The following is a 19,983-nucleotide window of genomic DNA, read 5'->3' on the forward strand; positions in this document are numbered from 1 at the left end:
TTGAGCCCTTCTCAGTTAGAAATTAAGCCTAAAAAATTGCACTTCCAAATTACTCTAAGAACCAAGGAGTGTGATTTAGAGTATATTTATGGAATGAAAATAGCCATGTGACTTTGGAGGAGGTTCATGTTTGTCCTACAAAGATTTGAGAAGATTTCTCAATTTGTATTGTCAATGTCATGTATGATACTAGAATTGTGACACCCTCTACCCCGCATATCATAAATCAAATAATATAACTTTAATAATCAAACATGTTTACAGAGTATCACATTTTTAACAAACATAATCAGCGGAAATTACAAAGAAATAAATCTCAAAGTTTTCAAAGTAATTTAAAATGACATTAACAACCTAATCTAATCTTATCTATACCCCGATGTCACATGTCCTATCAGAGCATAGCCCATAAAGAAGCCTAAGCTTCACCACCAACATCCTCAGCCTCATGCTGATAATCACCTGTATAACGGTTAAAGAAAAACAACACAAAGAAAAAGGGAGTGAGAAAACATCTCACTCGGCTCACAGTGTAGGAATATATATACTAGATAGCCAAACACAAACAAAACATATATAACATAGATTAACAATATCACATCTTACTCATTCAAGGCATATCCATTTGTCATATAATATCAAAAGACACATGTATGGACACGGACTACATTTTATCATGCATGTGGCGCCAGTCACTTATCACGTAGTATATTGCCGCTAGCAATACACAAAGAGTAGTCTAGGAGTACATGCCGGGACACAACCTCTGCGCACTCTCACTAGAAGGACATACTACCAGAGTCTCGTCGGGATAGCTAAGCCGCGCAAGATACATCCCATGCACACAATGGGCGAGACTGGGACTTCCAAACCGAGCCATCCCCAAGGACTGATCCCCACAGCTTTTACACTAAGGGGCCTTCTCTGGCGGCGTATTCCATATCGTACCCTTATCACTTTATGCAAATGATGCATGTCAAACAAGACTCTATGCATTCTCATATCACTTTATCACTTTCCATGGTAATTTCTCTTTATCACATTTCATATCTCATTGTCACATTATCACATTATCTATCTCATGGTCAATCATATCTCATGGTCATTTCACATCATATTTCATCATCACATCATATCATTAGAAACATCACATTCACATTATCATATCATATTCATAACTTTCACAATCATAATCTCAACAGAATTTCTATTCATACACACATATTAACCAAGCAATTAGAACATACAAACAATATAACATACAACAAACACAGGATTGGGGGCCAATCCCACTACCCAGCATACAATCCCACACCCAGAGCGAGATTTCTCACTCCCCCCCTTACCTGGATGACAAGCGCTGAAACTAAAGAAGAGCTTCCTCCTCTAGGCTCCTTCTACTAGGATAGAACCACCTCCTATGGATTCCTCTAGGTCTTCAAAGAGAAGAAGAGGAGAAGAAGAGAGTATAAGAGAAGAGAGAATGAGAATTGAGGGATGGTTTGCAATGGAGAAGTGAAGGGCTATTTATAGCCTTCAAGACACATTAAAAAAATGGAAAATAATGAAAAAATCTTAGACAAAACTAAGTGGAATGAATTAGTGAGATGAATTATTAAAGTTGGTGGGATGAATTAATGGAGTTGGTGTGAATTAATGGAGGGTGCCATGTTCTTTTCCTCACCGACTTTAGCTACTGATTTGGACCTTATAGACAGCCGAATCTGAAAATATTTCCTTCATGAAAGTTGTAGGATTTTCTCTTATCTTTCCATAGCCACCAAGTTTGTATCATTTGAACAACCACCGACCAAGTTATACCCCACAAACCGAGGCTTGCCAATCAGTCCAGCGAGAAACAATTGTATCAATCAAATTCCAATTTTGACCTCCTAAACGACCGATTTTGCAAATGGCTATTTCTGTAAAAGTTGTGCGTTTTTCTCTTAGATTTCCATTGACACCAATTTTGCATCATTTGGACCATCACAGCCCAAGTTATGCCCTAAACACCGAGGCTTGCCAATCAGCCCAGCGAAAAACGGTTTTATTGAAAAGAAAGTTTACAACTATCTAATTAAGCCCAACAACACACATATCTTTCTAAGCATAAATGTAGTGTAAATTATCTACAATTGAAGTAAAATATAACCACCAATTTATGACCAAATACCACATAATAATAATAATAATAGTAATAATAACCATTTTGAAAACTAGGGTGTTACAATTCTCCCCTCCTTTAAGAAATTTCGTCCTCGAAATTTACCTGAAAACAGGAATGGATAATCTTCTCTCCCCTTGCTTTCTAGTTTCCATATAGCGCCTTCTTCAAAGTTTCCTCCCCAAATAGCCTTGACTAAAAGAATTTCCTTACCTCTTAGTTTCTTTACCCTCTTATCCTCAATCCTCAAAGGTATAGTCTCATAGGTGAGGTTATCCTTTAACTGAATGTTGTCGGATTCCACAATATGAGATGAATGTATTTTCTAGGTTGAGAAACATGAAAGACATCATGAAGATTTGATAGGGATGGAGGTAACGCAATTTGGAAAGCTACATCACCAATTCTCTTAAGGATCTGGTAGGGACCAATGAATCGTAGAGTAAGCTTGCGAGATTTAAGTGCTCTACCAATTCCAGTCCAAGGAGTTACTTTAAGGAATACATGATCTCCTTCTTTAAACTCAAGGTCTTTCCTTCTTTTATCATGGTAGCTCTTCTGCCTACTCTGTGATGCTCTCATTTTCTTTTGGATTGTCCTAACCTTTTCAGTAGTTTGTTGAACTATTTCAATTCCTAATATGGCACTCTCTCCAGATTCTGCCCAACACAAAGGTGTTCTACATCTCCTACCATACAAAGCCTCATAGGGTGCCATCCCAAAATCTAGAGGTGAACCTAGGATCTCTATCCGAAACTATACTAGTAGGAACCCCATGCAACCTTACAATCTCACCTATGTACAACTTGGTTAACCTTTCCAAAGGGTATCTAATGTTAATGGGAATAAAATGGGCAGACTTAGTTAATCTATCCACAATGACCCATATAATCATCCAAGTTCTTCCATGTCCTAGGTAATCCTACTACAAAATCCATCGAGATGCTATCTCATTTCCACACAGGCACATCTAAAGGTTGCAGTAAACCTGAAGGTTTCTGATGTTCTCCCTTAGCCTTCTAACATACTAAGCAAGCATACACAAATTCTTCTATCTTAGGCCACTGGAATATTTTCCTAAGGTCTTGGTACATCTTAGTGGCTCTTAAATGGATGCTAAGAGTACTCTTGTGTCCTCCCTTTAAGATCATCTTTCTAATTTCAAGATTACTAAGCACCCAAATTTATTCTTGCACCTCAAAACAACATCAATTCCAATTTTTTTTTTTTTTTTTTTTTTATAAATTTTAATCATATTCCTACTAATCTTTTCCACTTGGTTCACTAAAAAAGATTCTAATCTCATCCATTAATTCACTAGTTATTTTCAACCACAGTCAATTCAATGTTCCTAAAGGTAGTCTCACACATCAATCATAAGTCCCTAAATTCTCCAATCAAATCCAATCCTTAAATATATTAGTGATCATCGTAATCAAGGCATCTGTCATAATATTGATATTACTTCTATGATCATCTGTAAAGATCAAGCACCTAAGCATGTTATACATATCAAATCACTAATTTTACTGCTCCATCTTCAACCAATTCAAACCCCTATCCATCACCTTATTCTATAGTCTCATATCTTGTTACCAATATGAATCAACTAATTGTATTTCTCCAATTTATCTCAATGATCCACTTGTTACTCGAGTCACACCTAGTTTTTCACCACTAGGAGTAATCTCACAAGTCAGACTTAAATCCCTAAAAAGATCCTTCTTTCTAATCATAAGGAAAAATATAAAGGTTTCCTACTCAAAACATTGGTTACCACAATGGCTTTGGCCAAATAACCAGTAAGATCAAAATCTTATTCCTTAAAAATTTCTAACTATCTCTTTTGGTCAATAGATATTTAAAACTTTTATGATCGCTAAATACCTCAAGCTTAGAATCATATAGGTAATGTCTTCAAATCAAGGTCATGGGTAAGGTAATTCCTTCTCATAAATTCTCAATTTTCTAGAATCATAAGCTACTTATCTGTTTCTTCTTGCATCCACACTCTATCCAATCTTATCTTAGAAACATAACTATGTTCCACAAAAGACTTACTAAAATCTAGTAGTATTAACACTAGTCAATCTTGCCTTAAGAGTTGGAACTACTCTCATACTTACTATCCCACATAAAGACAATACTCCTCTTAGTGAATGTAGTTAAGGGCAAAGCTATCTTAGAAATTCCTTCAATAAATCTCCAATAATAATAAGCTAACATCATAAAACTCTTATCTTCACTAATTGGCTTAGATATCTCCCCACTTAAATACAACTTCTACCTGAGACATATCCATGTTTACCTTAACTGGAATTTACAAGAACTAGAAAACTTATCTTATACAATAAAAATAATAAATAAATCAATCAATCAATCAATAAATAAGATAAAATAAAATAGTAATACTTAACATACAACCGTCTTGAATATATCTCCACCTTCAACTACAATATGATCATATCACACCCTAAGATCAATCTCACTAACCACACGACATTCACCAATTGATCCCTAAGGTAATCTATCAACATATCAACATACATGCTTACTAAATCATATTAGAATACCAACTTTAAACCTTCAAATATACCATCGATAAGCATGTACATGAACAAACTTTATCACATAGCATTATACAACCTTTAAACAACCTCTCAATCCTTATGCAAACACCCCAAAACAAAATCAATTCTTATCCTTGCATTGCCTAACGATTCAAAAATATCATGAAACCATACATATCCCTTCAACAATGTTTAAAGAAAATGATACCTAGAGAGTTATACTTATTCAAATGATCTCAAACCTATCTCAAAATAAAGATAAGAGAATAAGCTACAACTCCTACGAAGACATAGAATTCTAAAAAGATCATCTTCTTAGCTACAAATTTCAAAAACCGCAGCAGATATATTCAGCGCTTATAACTAGACCTTTGATCACCAAAGTAGCTATAACTAGAGTTCTATACCTCCGTTTTACCTGATTCCAGTTCCATTAGAAAGATAACGTCCAAAGCTACTACTTTTGTGAAGACCATAAAATCTGATTCTGTCAATATGATACTCATACAGGCACAACAAAATTTTAACGAAAATAATCCCCATATTATACAGCAATAGTGTACTAACATTTCACAAAATACCTCAACCATTCCAAACTCACTCCTTTCCACCTTAAACTCATATTCAAGCTTTCCATTACAATCCTAGACCAAAACAGCTCACATATTTAGTGCAAAGGACTTAGAGAATAATATTCACATATTACCTAAACCATAAAAGTTAACATGAAGCACCAATACTCAAGGAACGTTTCAACCTCTCATCAAAATATCAAAACTCCAATTCTCAGATACAACCTCCTTGGATTCAATCGCTACTACTATAGATTCCTAAATTTCATTAATCGTAAACTTTTGACAAATTAATGTCTCTCCTAATTCTAAGGTCTCAATAGGCTTTATCCGTACTATTGGTACATAAGCTCACCATACGAGTGATACTACTCAACCACTACTTCTTACGTAAGCAAGAAGTATCAAACAAATAAGCAATTATGAAAAGAGCAATCAAAAATAGCATCATCAAATTATATCATGTCTATCAAACAAATCCTGAGAACACAATGCACACAACATAATCAATCATCATATTAGCACATCAATCAACTCATCACATTATTAATCTACCAAACAAGCATAGTAGACTCATAACTCACGGTCGATTAGATCGACTTGCTCTGATACCACTAAATGTGACACCCTCTACCCCGCATATCATAAATCAAATAATATAACTTTAATAATCAAACATGTTTACAGAGTATCACATTTTTAACAAACATAATCAGCGGAAATTACAAAGAAATAAATCTCAAAGTTTTCAAAGTAATTTAAAATGACATTAACAACCTAATCTAATCTTATCTATACCCCGATGTCACATGTCCTATCAGAGCATAGCCCATAAAGAAGCCTAAGCTTCACCACCAACATCCTCAGCCTCATGCTGATAATCACCTGTATAACGGTTAAAGAAAAACAACACAAAGAAAAAGGGAGTGAGAAAACATCTCACTCGGCTCACAGTGTAGGAATATATATACTAGATAGCCAAACACAAACAAAACATATATAACATAGATTAACAATATCACATCTTACTCATTCAAGGCATATCCATTTGTCATATAATATCAAAAGACACATGTATGGACACGGACTACATTTTATCATGCATGTGGCGCCAGTCACTTATCACGTAGTATATTGCCGCTAGCAATACACAAAGAGTAGTCTAGGAGTACATGCCGGGACACAACCTCTGCGCACTCTCACTAGAAGGACATACTACCAGAGTCTCGTCGGGATAGCTAAGCCGCGCAAGATACATCCCATGCACACAATGGGCGAGACTGGGACTTCCAAACCGAGCCATCCCCAAGGACTGATCCCCACAGCTTTTACACTAGGGGGCCTTCTCTGGCGGCGTATTCCATATCGTACCCTTATCACTTTATGCAAATGATGCATGTCAAACAAGACTCTATGCATTCTCATATCACTTTATCACTTTCCATGGTAATTTCTCTTTATCACATTTCATATCTCATTGTCACATTATCACATTATCTATCTCATGGTCAATCATATCTCATGGTCATTTCACATCATATTTCATCATCACATCATATCATTAGAAACATCACATTCACATTATCATATCATATTCATAACTTTCACAATCATAATCTCAACAGAATTTCTATTCATACACACATATTAACCAAGCAATTAGAACATACAAACAATATAACATACAACAAACACAGGATTGGGGGCCAATCCCACTACCCAGCATACAATCCCACACCCAGAGCGAGATTTCTCACTCCCCCCCCTTACCTGGATGACAAGCGCTGAAACTAAAGAAGAGCTTCCTCCTCTAGGCTCCTTCTACTAGGATAGAACCACCTCCTATGGATTCCTCTAGGTCTTCAAAGAGAAGAAGAGGAGAAGAAGAGAGTATAAGAGAAGAGAGAATGAGAATTGAGGGATGGTTTGCAATGGAGAAGTGAAGGGCTATTTATAGCCTTCAAGACACATTAAAAAAATGGAAAATAATGAAAAAATCTTAGACAAAACTAAGTGGAATGAATTAGTGAGATGAATTATTAAAGTTGGTGGGATGAATTAATGGAGTTGGTGTGAATTAATGGAGGGTGCCATGTTCTTTTCCTCACCGACTTTAGCTACTGATTTGGACCTTATAGACAGCCGAATCTGAAAATATTTCCTTCATGAAAGTTGTAGGATTTTCTCTTATCTTTCCATAGCCACCAAGTTTGTATCATTGAACAACCACCGACCAAGTTATACCCCACAAACCGAGGCTTGCCAATCAGTCCAGCGAGAAACAATTGTATCAATCAAATTCCAATTTTGACCTCCTAAACGACCGATTTTGCAAATGGCTATTTCTGTAAAAGTTGTGCGTTTTTCTCTTAGATTTCCATTGACACCAATTTTGCATCATTTGGACCATCACAGCCCAAGTTATGCCCTAAACACCGAGGCTTGCCAATCAGCCCAGCGAAAAACGGTTTTATTGAAAAGAAAGTTTACAACTATCTAATTAAGCCCAACAACACACATATCTTTCTAAGCATAAATGGAGTGTAAATTATCTACAATTGAAGTAAAATATAACCACCAATTTATGACCAAATACCACATAATAATAATAATAATAGTAATAATAACCATTTTGAAAACTAGGGTGTTACAAGAATTACCAATTTGACTCATAACTTCTTAAAGTTGGCCTTGGAATATGATCCATATAACTTTACCTCTCTCTTAGTGATGATGATGAATCATTGTATTATAAAGTATGAAACATATATACTAGGATAATTCCTGAGAAGAGAGTGCCTCTTAAATAATTTTAATCTAACACCTTTTCGTCTCAATAGTGTAAATTGAAGGTGAGCACGTGATGGTGTATTGTCACCAACAAATCAACATCAACAATTCTTATACCACCTTTCATCAGGTCCTATTACTATTATTTCCTTCCCAATTAAACATGTGAAGAGTGGAAGTTTGGTGAGCAGTGTATGCAACCTATGAAACATTAACATTTCTCTTGTTTGTCAAGAGTGCATGAGCTTGGAGACGAAGTAGTGCCACCTATGAAACCTATGCAACCTCTGTCATATATATATCATCTATACATTGTCAGTGTAAAGTTTTTTTACACTGGCAACCAATCAGATTTGTTAATAATGTCATGTCATTTATTCAATTAATTAAATTAAAATAAAAAAGATACTATTAACAGATCTGATTGGTTGCTAGTGTAAAAAACTTTACACTGAAAGTATATATGTGATTAACTATATCGAGAGAAAATTTATTATGAAAGATGAGAGGGTTAAAATATAAGCCTTAGATTAGTCAAGTGAGAGAAAATTTGAAATTTAATCAAGTGAGAGGAAAGTTACGATAACTTAATGCATTTAAATCATTAGATTTGTAATAATAGATCAGATTATGATACCTGTACATTTAAGTTAAAATTATATTTGTACACGTATCACAATCTAATTTATTTTTATAAATCTAATGATTTAAATACATTAAATTATCATAATTTTAATATTTTAAAATTAGAGAATCTGAATCTGAAAATTTCTCTCTCTTCTTTAAGGAATATTTATCTTGTGTTTTGGAACAATGATTTTTAGTTCAAAGATTCTTCGATTTGTAATATTTATACGAGGGATTGACGTATATAGAGGGATGAACCCATTATAAAGCTTAAACTACCCGTGTATTAGGTGTGTTAACTTTAAGAAAAATTTAAAATAATAAAATTTCAAATTCCGTAAAACACAAAAAAAAAATATATATATATATTAAAAATTATAAATTCAATTTAAAACATTTTAAATAAAAAAATTTATGATTTATTATTTTATTAATATTAGTTTCACTAAAGTCTAATCATTATTAAATTGTTAAATTTTAAATAAAAGTCTAACTTTCAAAACATTTTTTTTTCTCTTCTTATTTTTCTCTCTAATTTTTTATCTCTTTTCTTTGTCTCCCTTTTTTCTTTTTTCTCTCCATCTCTCCCAGGTTTATTTCTCTCTTTTGGCTTCACTTTCTCCGATTCCTTGTTGTCTTCTCTCCTCTCTTTCTCTCTCTCTCTACCTCCTTCTCCTCTCTTTCGATGTTAACATAAAAATATCAATAATTTATTTTAATTATTAAATATTAAATTTTTTAAAAATTGATTAATATTTATTTTTATAATTATATATATTTAAAATCAATTTCTTCTATGATACAAATTAAATTGTTCTATCCAAATTAAAATTTTCAAGTTTGAAAATTTTGAATTACTTTATTTAAATAAAGTATTTAATGAATAATAAAAATTAAAATTAAAGAAATTTTTAAATTTTCTTATCCAAACACAATCTAAAAATAACGTATTGAATGCTTCAACACATACTTTTCTAAACTTATGTTATTTTAATTGTTTTTATTATATATATATATATATATATTAATTTGTTATTGATCTAGTTATATTTATTCATAAATAATATATTATATTTTCTATTTCTATTTTCTAACGATCTTAGAGAAGGAAAACCATTTTCAAAATCAGAATTTTTCACAAAAATATTTACCATGAAAATTTGAACAGTGAAATTTGAAATTATTATATTCTTAAATGTAAAATTGACTGCTTATTTAAAATAGATGTGCTTATATTTTGATATATATATATATATATATATATATATATATATATATATATATTATATTAATCGACAAAGTCAGTTTTTAATGGTGATTTTTATATTTTGTTACTTGAGTGTGCATGTAGTAACGTTGATATTCAAGCTATGCTATATATGATTTAGATTTATGTATACCTTTATTTTCTATTTCCATTTTTAACAGTAATAAATAAATGATATAAGTAAAAAAATACTAATTTTATATAAATTAAAAAATATTTTTGATTGTATTTAATTTTCATGATTTTATATAAAAATATATATATTATATTTATTAAAATATTATTAATTATATTTATTATAAATAGTGTTCTCATTTATTGTTTTAACAATAATTTTAGATTAAGAGTATTAAATAAAGTTGACTTTGTTAAAAATTATTTATATTTATATTTGAGTCCAAAAATTTTAAGCACTTTTAATAGTTATTGAGGGAGTAATAATTTTATATAATTATCCTATTAATTAATTTTTTTTTATAAATGATGTAAAACAACAATCAATATTTTTTTAGAATATTAATAAGAATATAAAGGAATATATGTAAATTTTTTTAAAACAAAATTAATATTATATTAAAAAACTAAAATAAAACTTATTTTAATTAATACTTTTTTTCTTACAATACGAATATTATTATGAGATGAAGAAAGTATAATTTAGACATTAAATATGTCATTGTGTTTGTTCGATTTTGTCATATTTTGTAAATAATATTTCCTTCATTATTTCATAATGACTACAATTTCTTATTTGAAAGTTTTTTAAAATAAATTATGTTCTCCGATGTAATATTTACACTTTTTTTTTTTAAAATTTCCTTTCATAAGCCACAAATCTAAGCTTAATAAATTAAGGTAAGCAGTTTTTTTTTTGCCTTTATAGTTATTTAAATATTTAACTTCAAATAATATAGTAAATATAAGTAAAGTTTACAATAAAATCCTATCAAAACTTCATAATATTATTCATTACATGTCTACTTTCATAATCTTTTTTCAATTAAATATAATTTCCAACAACTTATATTAAAAAAATATTAGATCTATACTAATAATAAATAAAATTATTCTATTTCATGTGCACTTTTTTTTCCATAAATTTCTTTGGTCCAGTTGTGTGCTTTCTAAAGTATCAGGTTTTACTTGAAAAGTCTTGCTGAATAGGATACCAAGTAAATGTAACTTGATTAAGCGGAAGGTTCTTAATATTTTTGCTAGTGGATGTGCTTGGTGTGATGAAGATTTGGAGAATACTTCTCAACTATTATTTGGATGTTATTATGCCTATTCTGTACGGTTATCTGTTTTTGCTTGGTTTGGTGTTTCAACAGTTTTACACAACTCTTGTCATGAAAATTTTGTTCATTTTGTTAGATTTCCTAAATGCAGTGTCTGTGGTTTAGCTAGCCACAATTTGGTCTCTGTGACTTGCTAGAAATGATGTCATTTTTAAAGAAAAGGTGGTGACAATTACGGATTTAGTAGAATTAATAAAACTACGTAGCTGGAACTGGATTAAGACCAAAGATAAGTCATTTTTTTACCCATTCTCAGCGTGGTTTTCTTCCCCTGGTGTTTGCCTTAATTTCTGGAATAATAATTCTTTCTGATTCTGTACACACCATGGTGTTAGTTTTGTATCTGATTTTTTTTCTTTCTAAAATTTGAAATTACTAAACTTGTTTGATTATTAGATAACATTTTATGGTCTTGATTTTGTAATGGTGGTAGACATTACAATCTGGTAATTACCTTTTGTATGGACTATGTTAAATTTTGTTTAGGTAACTTTGTATTTTGTAATGGATTGAGATACCCCTTGTACTCCCTTTAATTTATTTTTATTTTTGCTTATAAAAAAAAAAAAGTACTTCGCAAACTACTTTTACATAAATTTTACGTTTCAAATCTGATTAAAAAAAAAATTCACCTACAATTACAATTTCCCAAATTTGTTCAATTAACTGCTTTTTTATTTTTTTTTTAAAATACAGAAATACAAAATAGGTTTTTTACATTGATATTTACTAAAACAAAAATAAAAGAAATTTATGAGGCAGGGGACACCTGTTTACCTTGCCCTATCTAAATCGGTCCAAGCCTACATACCATTGACATTTTTGTATATATTATAGCCATTGGCCATGCTATGAAAACACAAAATACAAAAAGAAAACGAAAGATGAGAGGAAATAATTGAAGAGATAATAATTTATAGCAAGAGCAGGTATAGTGGCATACATACTCATTTCGACAGACATGGCCAAAAAAGGTATCACATGGAAAAAGATACCCTAAGATGATTAATAATGCTTCATATCTTTTGGTGATAAACTTTCAAAATTTTCCTAATCTTCAAAATATACGTACGGCAAGTCTTTCTGATGCATTGAGTAAGAAGCCTTTTTCAAAATTGTAAAAGTCCAAATTAAAGTAGAGGCTGGGACTAGAACGTACAGTGTGATAACACTGTTGAGAAATTGACAAGAGGTACAGTAATAATGGAGATATTAATTGACATCACATGCATGCACAAGCTTCATTGCTCGTGGCATGCAATGGCAACACACACCAAAACAGCTGCATATATCTGTGGGACTCAGCTGGTGAGCACCCTGTAGAGATCCAGCACCAAAACATATATAACAAATTAAAGTCAGTAATTGCATATCAGATTATTGCATATAAATGTTTCCTTTATTACTCATTTCTTTCTCCACGTATAATCTTTACTTCTTAATTCTCTTATTAAGACAAACCTTAATTAGTTACACTAACAAAATTTATTTTTATAGACAATTATTTAACAGTAATAAATTAATTGTCTTTATTTTATTATTTAATATAAGTATTAGTAACTAATATATAATGATCACTAAAAATATATTTATATCATACCAAAATTTACTATTAACGACAATTATTTATTAAAAAAAATTTTAGTCCTACATCGACTAGAAATAAGATAATTAAATAGTATATAAATGAATAATAACTTTCACCTTACAAGTTTGTTATGTAGGGTTGAGTTAAACTTATAACTTATTATTCTAAGTTGGTATGAGATTATTCATTATTATCAAACTCAATATTCCTTAAACTTAAGGGGACCGACTATTGATAAGAAAATTATATATATATATATATATATATATATATATATATATATATATATATAAGTAGAAGACAATTTTTATCTTACAAGTCCCACATCAACTAGAAATAAGGTAATTAAAAATAACCCTCATCTTACAAAGTCTCACATCAACTAGAGATAAAGTAAAAGTAATTAAAGAGTATTTGTACTCATCTTACAAGTCTCACATCAAAGTAAAAAATGTAACAAAAAATTATACACTTTTTTCCGATCATTATAAGGGTTTTTACCAGCATTTAGAATAATTACCGCTAAATATTTTATCGATACTGTATATAATGACTAATGTGAAAATGCTGGTAAAAAATTTTGTAGCAATTTTTATTGCTAATTAATGTCACTAAAAATCTATTTTGTTGTAGTGTACATTACCGTGTGTATAATTATTACTTTTTTCTAATTAAAATTATAATTTCATTTTAATAATATACATATACATTTAATATAGACGTTAATAATATGTATTTATGTATATTATTGGATAAAATTTTAATTTTTATTAAAAAAACAGCACTAATTATACTTATAATGAAGTATCTATGTTTTGTTAATCGATAAATTATTCGATTTACTTTTTAACACATTTTAGTATTTATATATACAATTAATTTGGTTAAGTCGTCCCTATAATATTGGCGGCCAGAGACCTAAAACATATTAAAGATTATGCAGAGAATAAAACGAGTAATTTATATGTATATGGATTAAAATGATTAAATAGTTATTTTAGTGCTTGAAAGTGGAAGTGCAATCACATTAGTTTTTGGAATTAGGAATAGTTAGATTTGTGTAAATTTTTATTTATTTAATTTGATTAAATTTAATTGCATCAGTATGAATTAAATTTTATTATTATTTTTTACGATCCGAACTTCCAATTATAATTAAATTGATTTTGATTAGATCATCATATTTGTTTAAATTTAAAAAATTAAAATTAATGTTATATTTATTTTAATGTAGTATGCATAGTTTTATTATACTTATACTTAAGCTCACTCTAATAAATTCAGGAGTAATAAAATTATAGAACTATATAGATTATAGATTATGAAGTATTAAATGAAGTGTTACAACGTTAAGAATGAATGGGAAGTTCAGTTGGCCTTTTAGTCCAAAATCTAAGTATTTTTTGTTGAAAAAATTATAAATCTTGACTTTATAAAATACTAAAAAGTAATATATAATAATTGATCAGTTGAATTAGATTGGTTAGATTTTCAATATCAAAATTCATAATATGATATGAACTTATTAGATTTTCATTTTTTTTAATTCGATCCAAACAAATTCAAATTTTTCGTTTTGGATTCATTGACTTTTTGGATTAATATGGATATATGCCACCCGTATGAAACTATGAAAATATCATATCATATTACACCCTCCAATCATCTCTCTATATATAAATAATTTATCAAAATTAATAAAAATAATTAAGATATTTATTTTTTATTAATAATATCGTAATTACATTTTTTCTTCTAGACTCTTTGAATTGATTAGTTTAAATAGTGCTCACATTAAATGACACATCTAATTCTATAAATAATTTTTTCACCAATGTAAATAATTTATATTATTAATATATCAATAAATACATTCATTTGCATAAGAGTATAAAAGAAAATTAGTAATTAATATATATTAAGTACTTATTTCTTATAATTAGGACCAATATGTTATATTCATTTATTTTTTATATAAAGGATTGGGGCGTGGGAGTATTACTTATTGTTATTTTGATCATTGAATATATATTAATAATATTATTTTAATCACATATTTTTTAATTTTGATTTAATGTTATTGTCAATGTGAACTTTTAGGAACTTATTTGACATTTTCTTTATTTTAGGGATTAAGATAATAACATTTTCAAAATGTAGGGATAAAAATGACTATTTAATTACTTAGATTAAAACGTAAAAATTGTGTAGATACTATATAAGTGATTAATCTATACCATTATAAAGGAGATATTAAGATTTATAATCATTTTTTGTCTTCACTTTTTAGTAGATTATTATTCTCTCAAATGTTAATAAAAAATAGCATATCATATTCTCTTTAAATAATTACCTACAACCATCTAATATCCTATCTATATAATTGATAGAGACATAAAATATTTCGATCTCTCTAATCCTATATAATGAATAAATAATCGTTTTAGTCCATGAATTTAGAAAACATTATTATATATTATTTTTTAATTAAGAAAATGTCAAACAAATATTTGATGAAAATGTAAATTTGACAATGACATTGGTTAAAAATTGAAGAGAGAAAAAAAGTGTAATTAAAATGATAATATTAATATATATTTAAATATTAAAATAATAATAAATAATTAAATTTAAAAACTTATTTAATATTATTGGACTTATTTGCCCTTTTTTAAAGTTCAGGAACTGATACGACAGTGCTCACTTACTTTTACAGATCAAAATAAATTATTATTCCGTATATAATATATAATATATGCATACCCATGAAGATTGAACGGTGCACCTTACCCACCATTCTCCAACTCCAACCATGCCAGAAGGTGAATCCAATGTAGTGCCCAATTACTTGCAAGAGACTGAAGTGAGCCAAGAATGGAAGGAGGTGATAGCCACCTTACCTAAGGAGAAAGGTTGGGTTGCAAAACATCTCCACCAATACCAAGGCTTTTGGCACACCACTAGGCAACTCCAAGGGGTCCTCTCATGCCAAAAGCACTTTAAGGCCCATGACACTGATGTCCTCATTGTAAGCACCCCCAAATCAGGCACCACTTGGCTCAAGGCATGGACCTTTGCCCTTCTCCACCGCCACAAGTACCCTAACACCCTACAAAACCACCCTTTGCTCACCCACAACCCCCACTCTCTTGTACCCTTCTTGGAACTAGACCTCTACATCAACCACAACAACCACTCTCCCCCTAACCTAGCCTCACTCCCCTCCCCAAGGCTCTTCTCCACCCACCTCCCCTATGTCTCCCTCCCAAACTCCATCACACAATCCTCTTGCAAGATTGTGTTCCTTTGTAGGGACCCCAAAGATGCCTTCATCTCCCTTTGGCACTTCACAAACAAGCTCAGGCCCCAGAACAGAGGGGCCACCTCGCTCGAGGAGGCCTTTCTCAAGTTCTGCAGAGGGGTGAGCTTGTACGGGCCCTTCTGGGCCCATGTGCTGGACTACTGGCACATGAGCTTGGAAGAGCCCAACAAGATCAAGTTCATGAGGTTTGAGGAAATGAAACTGAAACCTAATTTCGTCCTCAAAGAACTCGCTGCATTTGTAGGTTGCCCTTTTTCAAAACAAGAAGAGGAAGATGGAGTAGTGGATGAGATTTTGAAACTGTGTAGCTTTGATAACTTGAGCAACTTGCAGGTGAACAAGAACGGGAAACTCCCCTCCGGTGAACAGCACGAAGCGTTCTTCCGTCGTGGAGAGATTGGTGACTGGAAAAACTATCTCACCGTTGAGATGACTCAACAACTCGACACCATCACCGAAGAGAAACTAGGTCAACATGGATTGAGGTTCTAGAATGGTTCACTTTACGTACGTTATTAATTTCGTTAAGCAAATTTTAATGGTGTTGGAGAAATATAAAAACAAGTTAAAGTGAATATATAAACATAGAGAGGTTAAAACTTATTAAGACCATTGGTTCGAATCTTTTGGAAGTTAATTAAAATATTTTTTGTTTGATACACATGTACATCCATTCTACACATTCTACGTAGCTATTATAAGCTTCGGATTTTCCTTTTTTCTGGTGCAAAAGTTGGCATCGTGTTCGTACGTGTCTATGAACAATGGTCAATCCATACGAAATATTTAGTCTTAATCTCTCTATGTAGTCAATTATATGCATTTAAACTTGTTTTTATAGTTTTCTAAGGGTTGTGGTGTTATGTGTGGAAAACATTTAGCTTTCAAGTCTAGGTTTTGTTGTGTTTGCAATTTGATGTATAGCTCACACGTGTGGATGCACTAATGTTATTTACCTTTGGAGATCTGCTTTACCCATTATTTGTTTTAAGGATCTTTGAGAAGAGAGATCTATATAATGTGTTGTTTAGATTATGACTAGCCTATAACAAATTAATCATAGAGATAACAAAAATAATTAAATTAATTAATTTTAATTAATTATATTATAAATTTAAATTTTATTTTAAAGATATCTTTTACTAAACACATACTATATAAGAAATTAGTAAATGTATAAGTGAGTAAAAAAATATTAAAAAAAATAAAGTTAACAATAAATTAAGGATATAAATAAAATTATCTTTAGTAATTTTAAAAATTGTTGATCATTGCTTATAATAAGGGTCAAAGAAAAAAATAATTTGTTACTTAATTATAACTAAGATCAGAAGAAATATAAGAGAAAGAGGTGCAAGAGAATTTTTTTTTTTGTTGTTTAGAAGATGAGAGAAATTGGAAAAGAGAAGAAAAAAATGAGTAGAATCCATGATTAAAAAAAAATCTCTTCATAAATGAAAAGATTTTGAATAAATTTTATAAAAATTGTGGGAGTTGCTAAAAATTATATCTTTATCCACTTTTTTTCTTCAAATACTTTTATCCTATTTCTCTCTAAAAATCTACACATTTTCTCTTTTATACTTCTTTATTTCATCCTTAAAATCTACACATTTTGATTCATTCTCTCTTTTAATATCCTATTTCTTTCCGTCATACATCTCTCTTTACTCCAAAGAAAAGATTAATTCTTATCACTCTTAGTAATCACAATTTTATTCTCAAAAAAATATCTTAATAGGTTAAGGTATAAATGTTTATAAACTACTATTAACCTTGATTCCTAAATGATGTGTAATTTTAGATATGTAAGAATAAGTCCCCAATAGAGATTAAGGGATAGGAGAGGTTTATTCTTCCTACTAATGTTCATTAATGGCTTCTACCTAGAAAAAGAGGTTGTAAGTAGAAGTTAAATATGATTATATGTAAAATTTTATCTATTGGTAAAACTTATAATGACAAGTTATCAATTGTCATTATATGATTCTTAAGTTGTTTGGAAAAATGTTGGTAGGTCCAATTTATTATACATTTATCTATAAATTTTGAACTTTTAGTAACAGCTTTTATTTACAACTATAAATCATTTTAAAACTCTTAAATTAAAAATTTTAGTCCATTCTTATAAATTATAAGTCAATTTTATGAAAGTTATAATTTGATTTTAAACTCATTTCTAAGATAATATCATAATTGAGATCTATTTTTAATCTTTCTACACTATACTAATAACATTTTAATCTTTTGATAAAGTGGTAAAAATGGGACTGGCTGGTTACTGAAACTGAATTGGCATGAAACACTACACCAAAATTAGATTTTTGTGGCAATTAATTTATTCTTTAGCGACCATATAAATGGTCATTATTTTTTTTACCAGCATTTAAATAATGGCTGGTGTATCCAGTGTCGCTAATACTATTATCGACATTTATATAAAATGTTGGTAAAGACCTACTAAATTGTCGGGAAAACTTATTTTTTTTAGTGACAATTTTAGTAGCCATTTTAAAGGCTATTAAACGTTATTTTTTCAATTGTCTCCTTTCCATCCATTTAGTGACTTTTATTCCTATAATTTTCTTTTCTAAATTCATAACTTATATACTCTTTTTTTTATCTCTAGTCGATGTGAGATTTGTAAGATGAAGGTTGTCTTCTATTTATATATATTTTAATTTATTTTTTAATTATCTTATCTCTAAGAGATGTGAGATTTATTAGGTGAAAGTTGCTCTCTAATTGTTTTATAGCACTATTGAACTTGGTAATAGTGGGTGATTTTATACTAATTTATTATAGTGAATTAAGAGTCTAACTCAATCCTATAAATTAATTTATAAGGTGATAGTTATTACTCACTTATATACTATTTAATTATTTTATCTCTAATCGATGTGAGACTAGTTTTTTTTAATAAATAATTATCCTTAATAATAAACTTTAGTGTAATATAAATACATTTTTAGTGGTTATTATATATTAACCATTAATATTTTTATTATATAATTAAATAGCGACAATTTAATTATTATCATTAAACAATTATCGTTAAAAATAATTTTTGTTGTAGTGAAACTAGATGTTAGTCATTAAACCGTATTCTGAAGACACTGTGCTGACTTTTTCAGCCACACTTTTTACAGACACTGCACAACGTTCTAACACGCACTAACTATACGCTTAACATACCACCCAACCCATATTTATATTTATATTTTAGACCAAATGAAACCATAATATTTACGTTAATTTATAGGCAAACAATTCAATCACCCACTAATAATCCTCCAACTTAGGACTCTTGCTAAGTCCATTACAGATATGATGTTAACAACATTGCTTTTTCTATTATTAGATTTAAAGTTAAACATATAATTTAGTACTGTAATAGGGTAGGGGATTGGTCGCCAATCCAATCTAATTTAATATTTCAGATTTAAAAATTGAAAATCTATTCGATTAATTTAATATATTATTATTATTATTATTATTATTATTATTATTATTATTATTATTATTATTATTATTATTATCAAATAAGGTGACCTAGTAAATGATAAAGAAGAGATAAGTGATATATTCATTCTATTTTTTATTTTGAAACCGACTCATTCATTGCGTATTAAAAGATAAAAATAAAACACGTTTTTTTTTTATCTCATTGTGAGTGTTATTCGTGAAAGTTGAGCACAAATTACATATTAGAATTTTGTGGTATTAAATGTAACACTTGTGATATTTTGTTGAGTTTATAATGTTGAGGAATGAGGATGATATAT

General features: G+C 29.7%; 1 protein-coding gene and 1 long non-coding RNA gene across 2 annotated transcripts; one reads left to right on the top strand and one right to left on the bottom strand.

The window, feature by feature from the left end:
- Nucleotides 1-219: 219 nt before the first annotated feature.
- On the bottom strand, nucleotides 220-7,517 carry LOC145954432 (uncharacterized). The gene is made up of 2 exons (XR_014431634.1): nucleotides 7,077-7,517; nucleotides 220-6,191 (listed from the first exon to the last, which is right to left on the bottom strand). It is a non-coding gene; the product is annotated as an uncharacterized LOC145954432 (long non-coding RNA).
- Nucleotides 7,518-15,573: 8,056 nt separating this feature from the next.
- Nucleotides 15,574-17,233, top strand: LOC109813134 (cytosolic sulfotransferase 5). Its single transcript, XM_020377262.3, has one exon. It carries the CDS (start codon nucleotides 15,689-15,691, stop codon nucleotides 16,688-16,690), a length of 1,002 nt encoding a protein of 333 aa, XP_020232851.2. The 5' UTR covers nucleotides 15,574-15,688; the 3' UTR covers nucleotides 16,691-17,233.
- Nucleotides 17,234-19,983: the final 2,750 nt, after the last annotated feature.

This window comes from Cajanus cajan, chromosome 2 (assembly GCF_000230855.2).
Source record: "Cajanus cajan strain Asha chromosome 2, NIPB_CcT2T_4, whole genome shotgun sequence".
NCBI classification, from domain to species: Eukaryota; Viridiplantae; Streptophyta; class Magnoliopsida; order Fabales; family Fabaceae; genus Cajanus; species Cajanus cajan.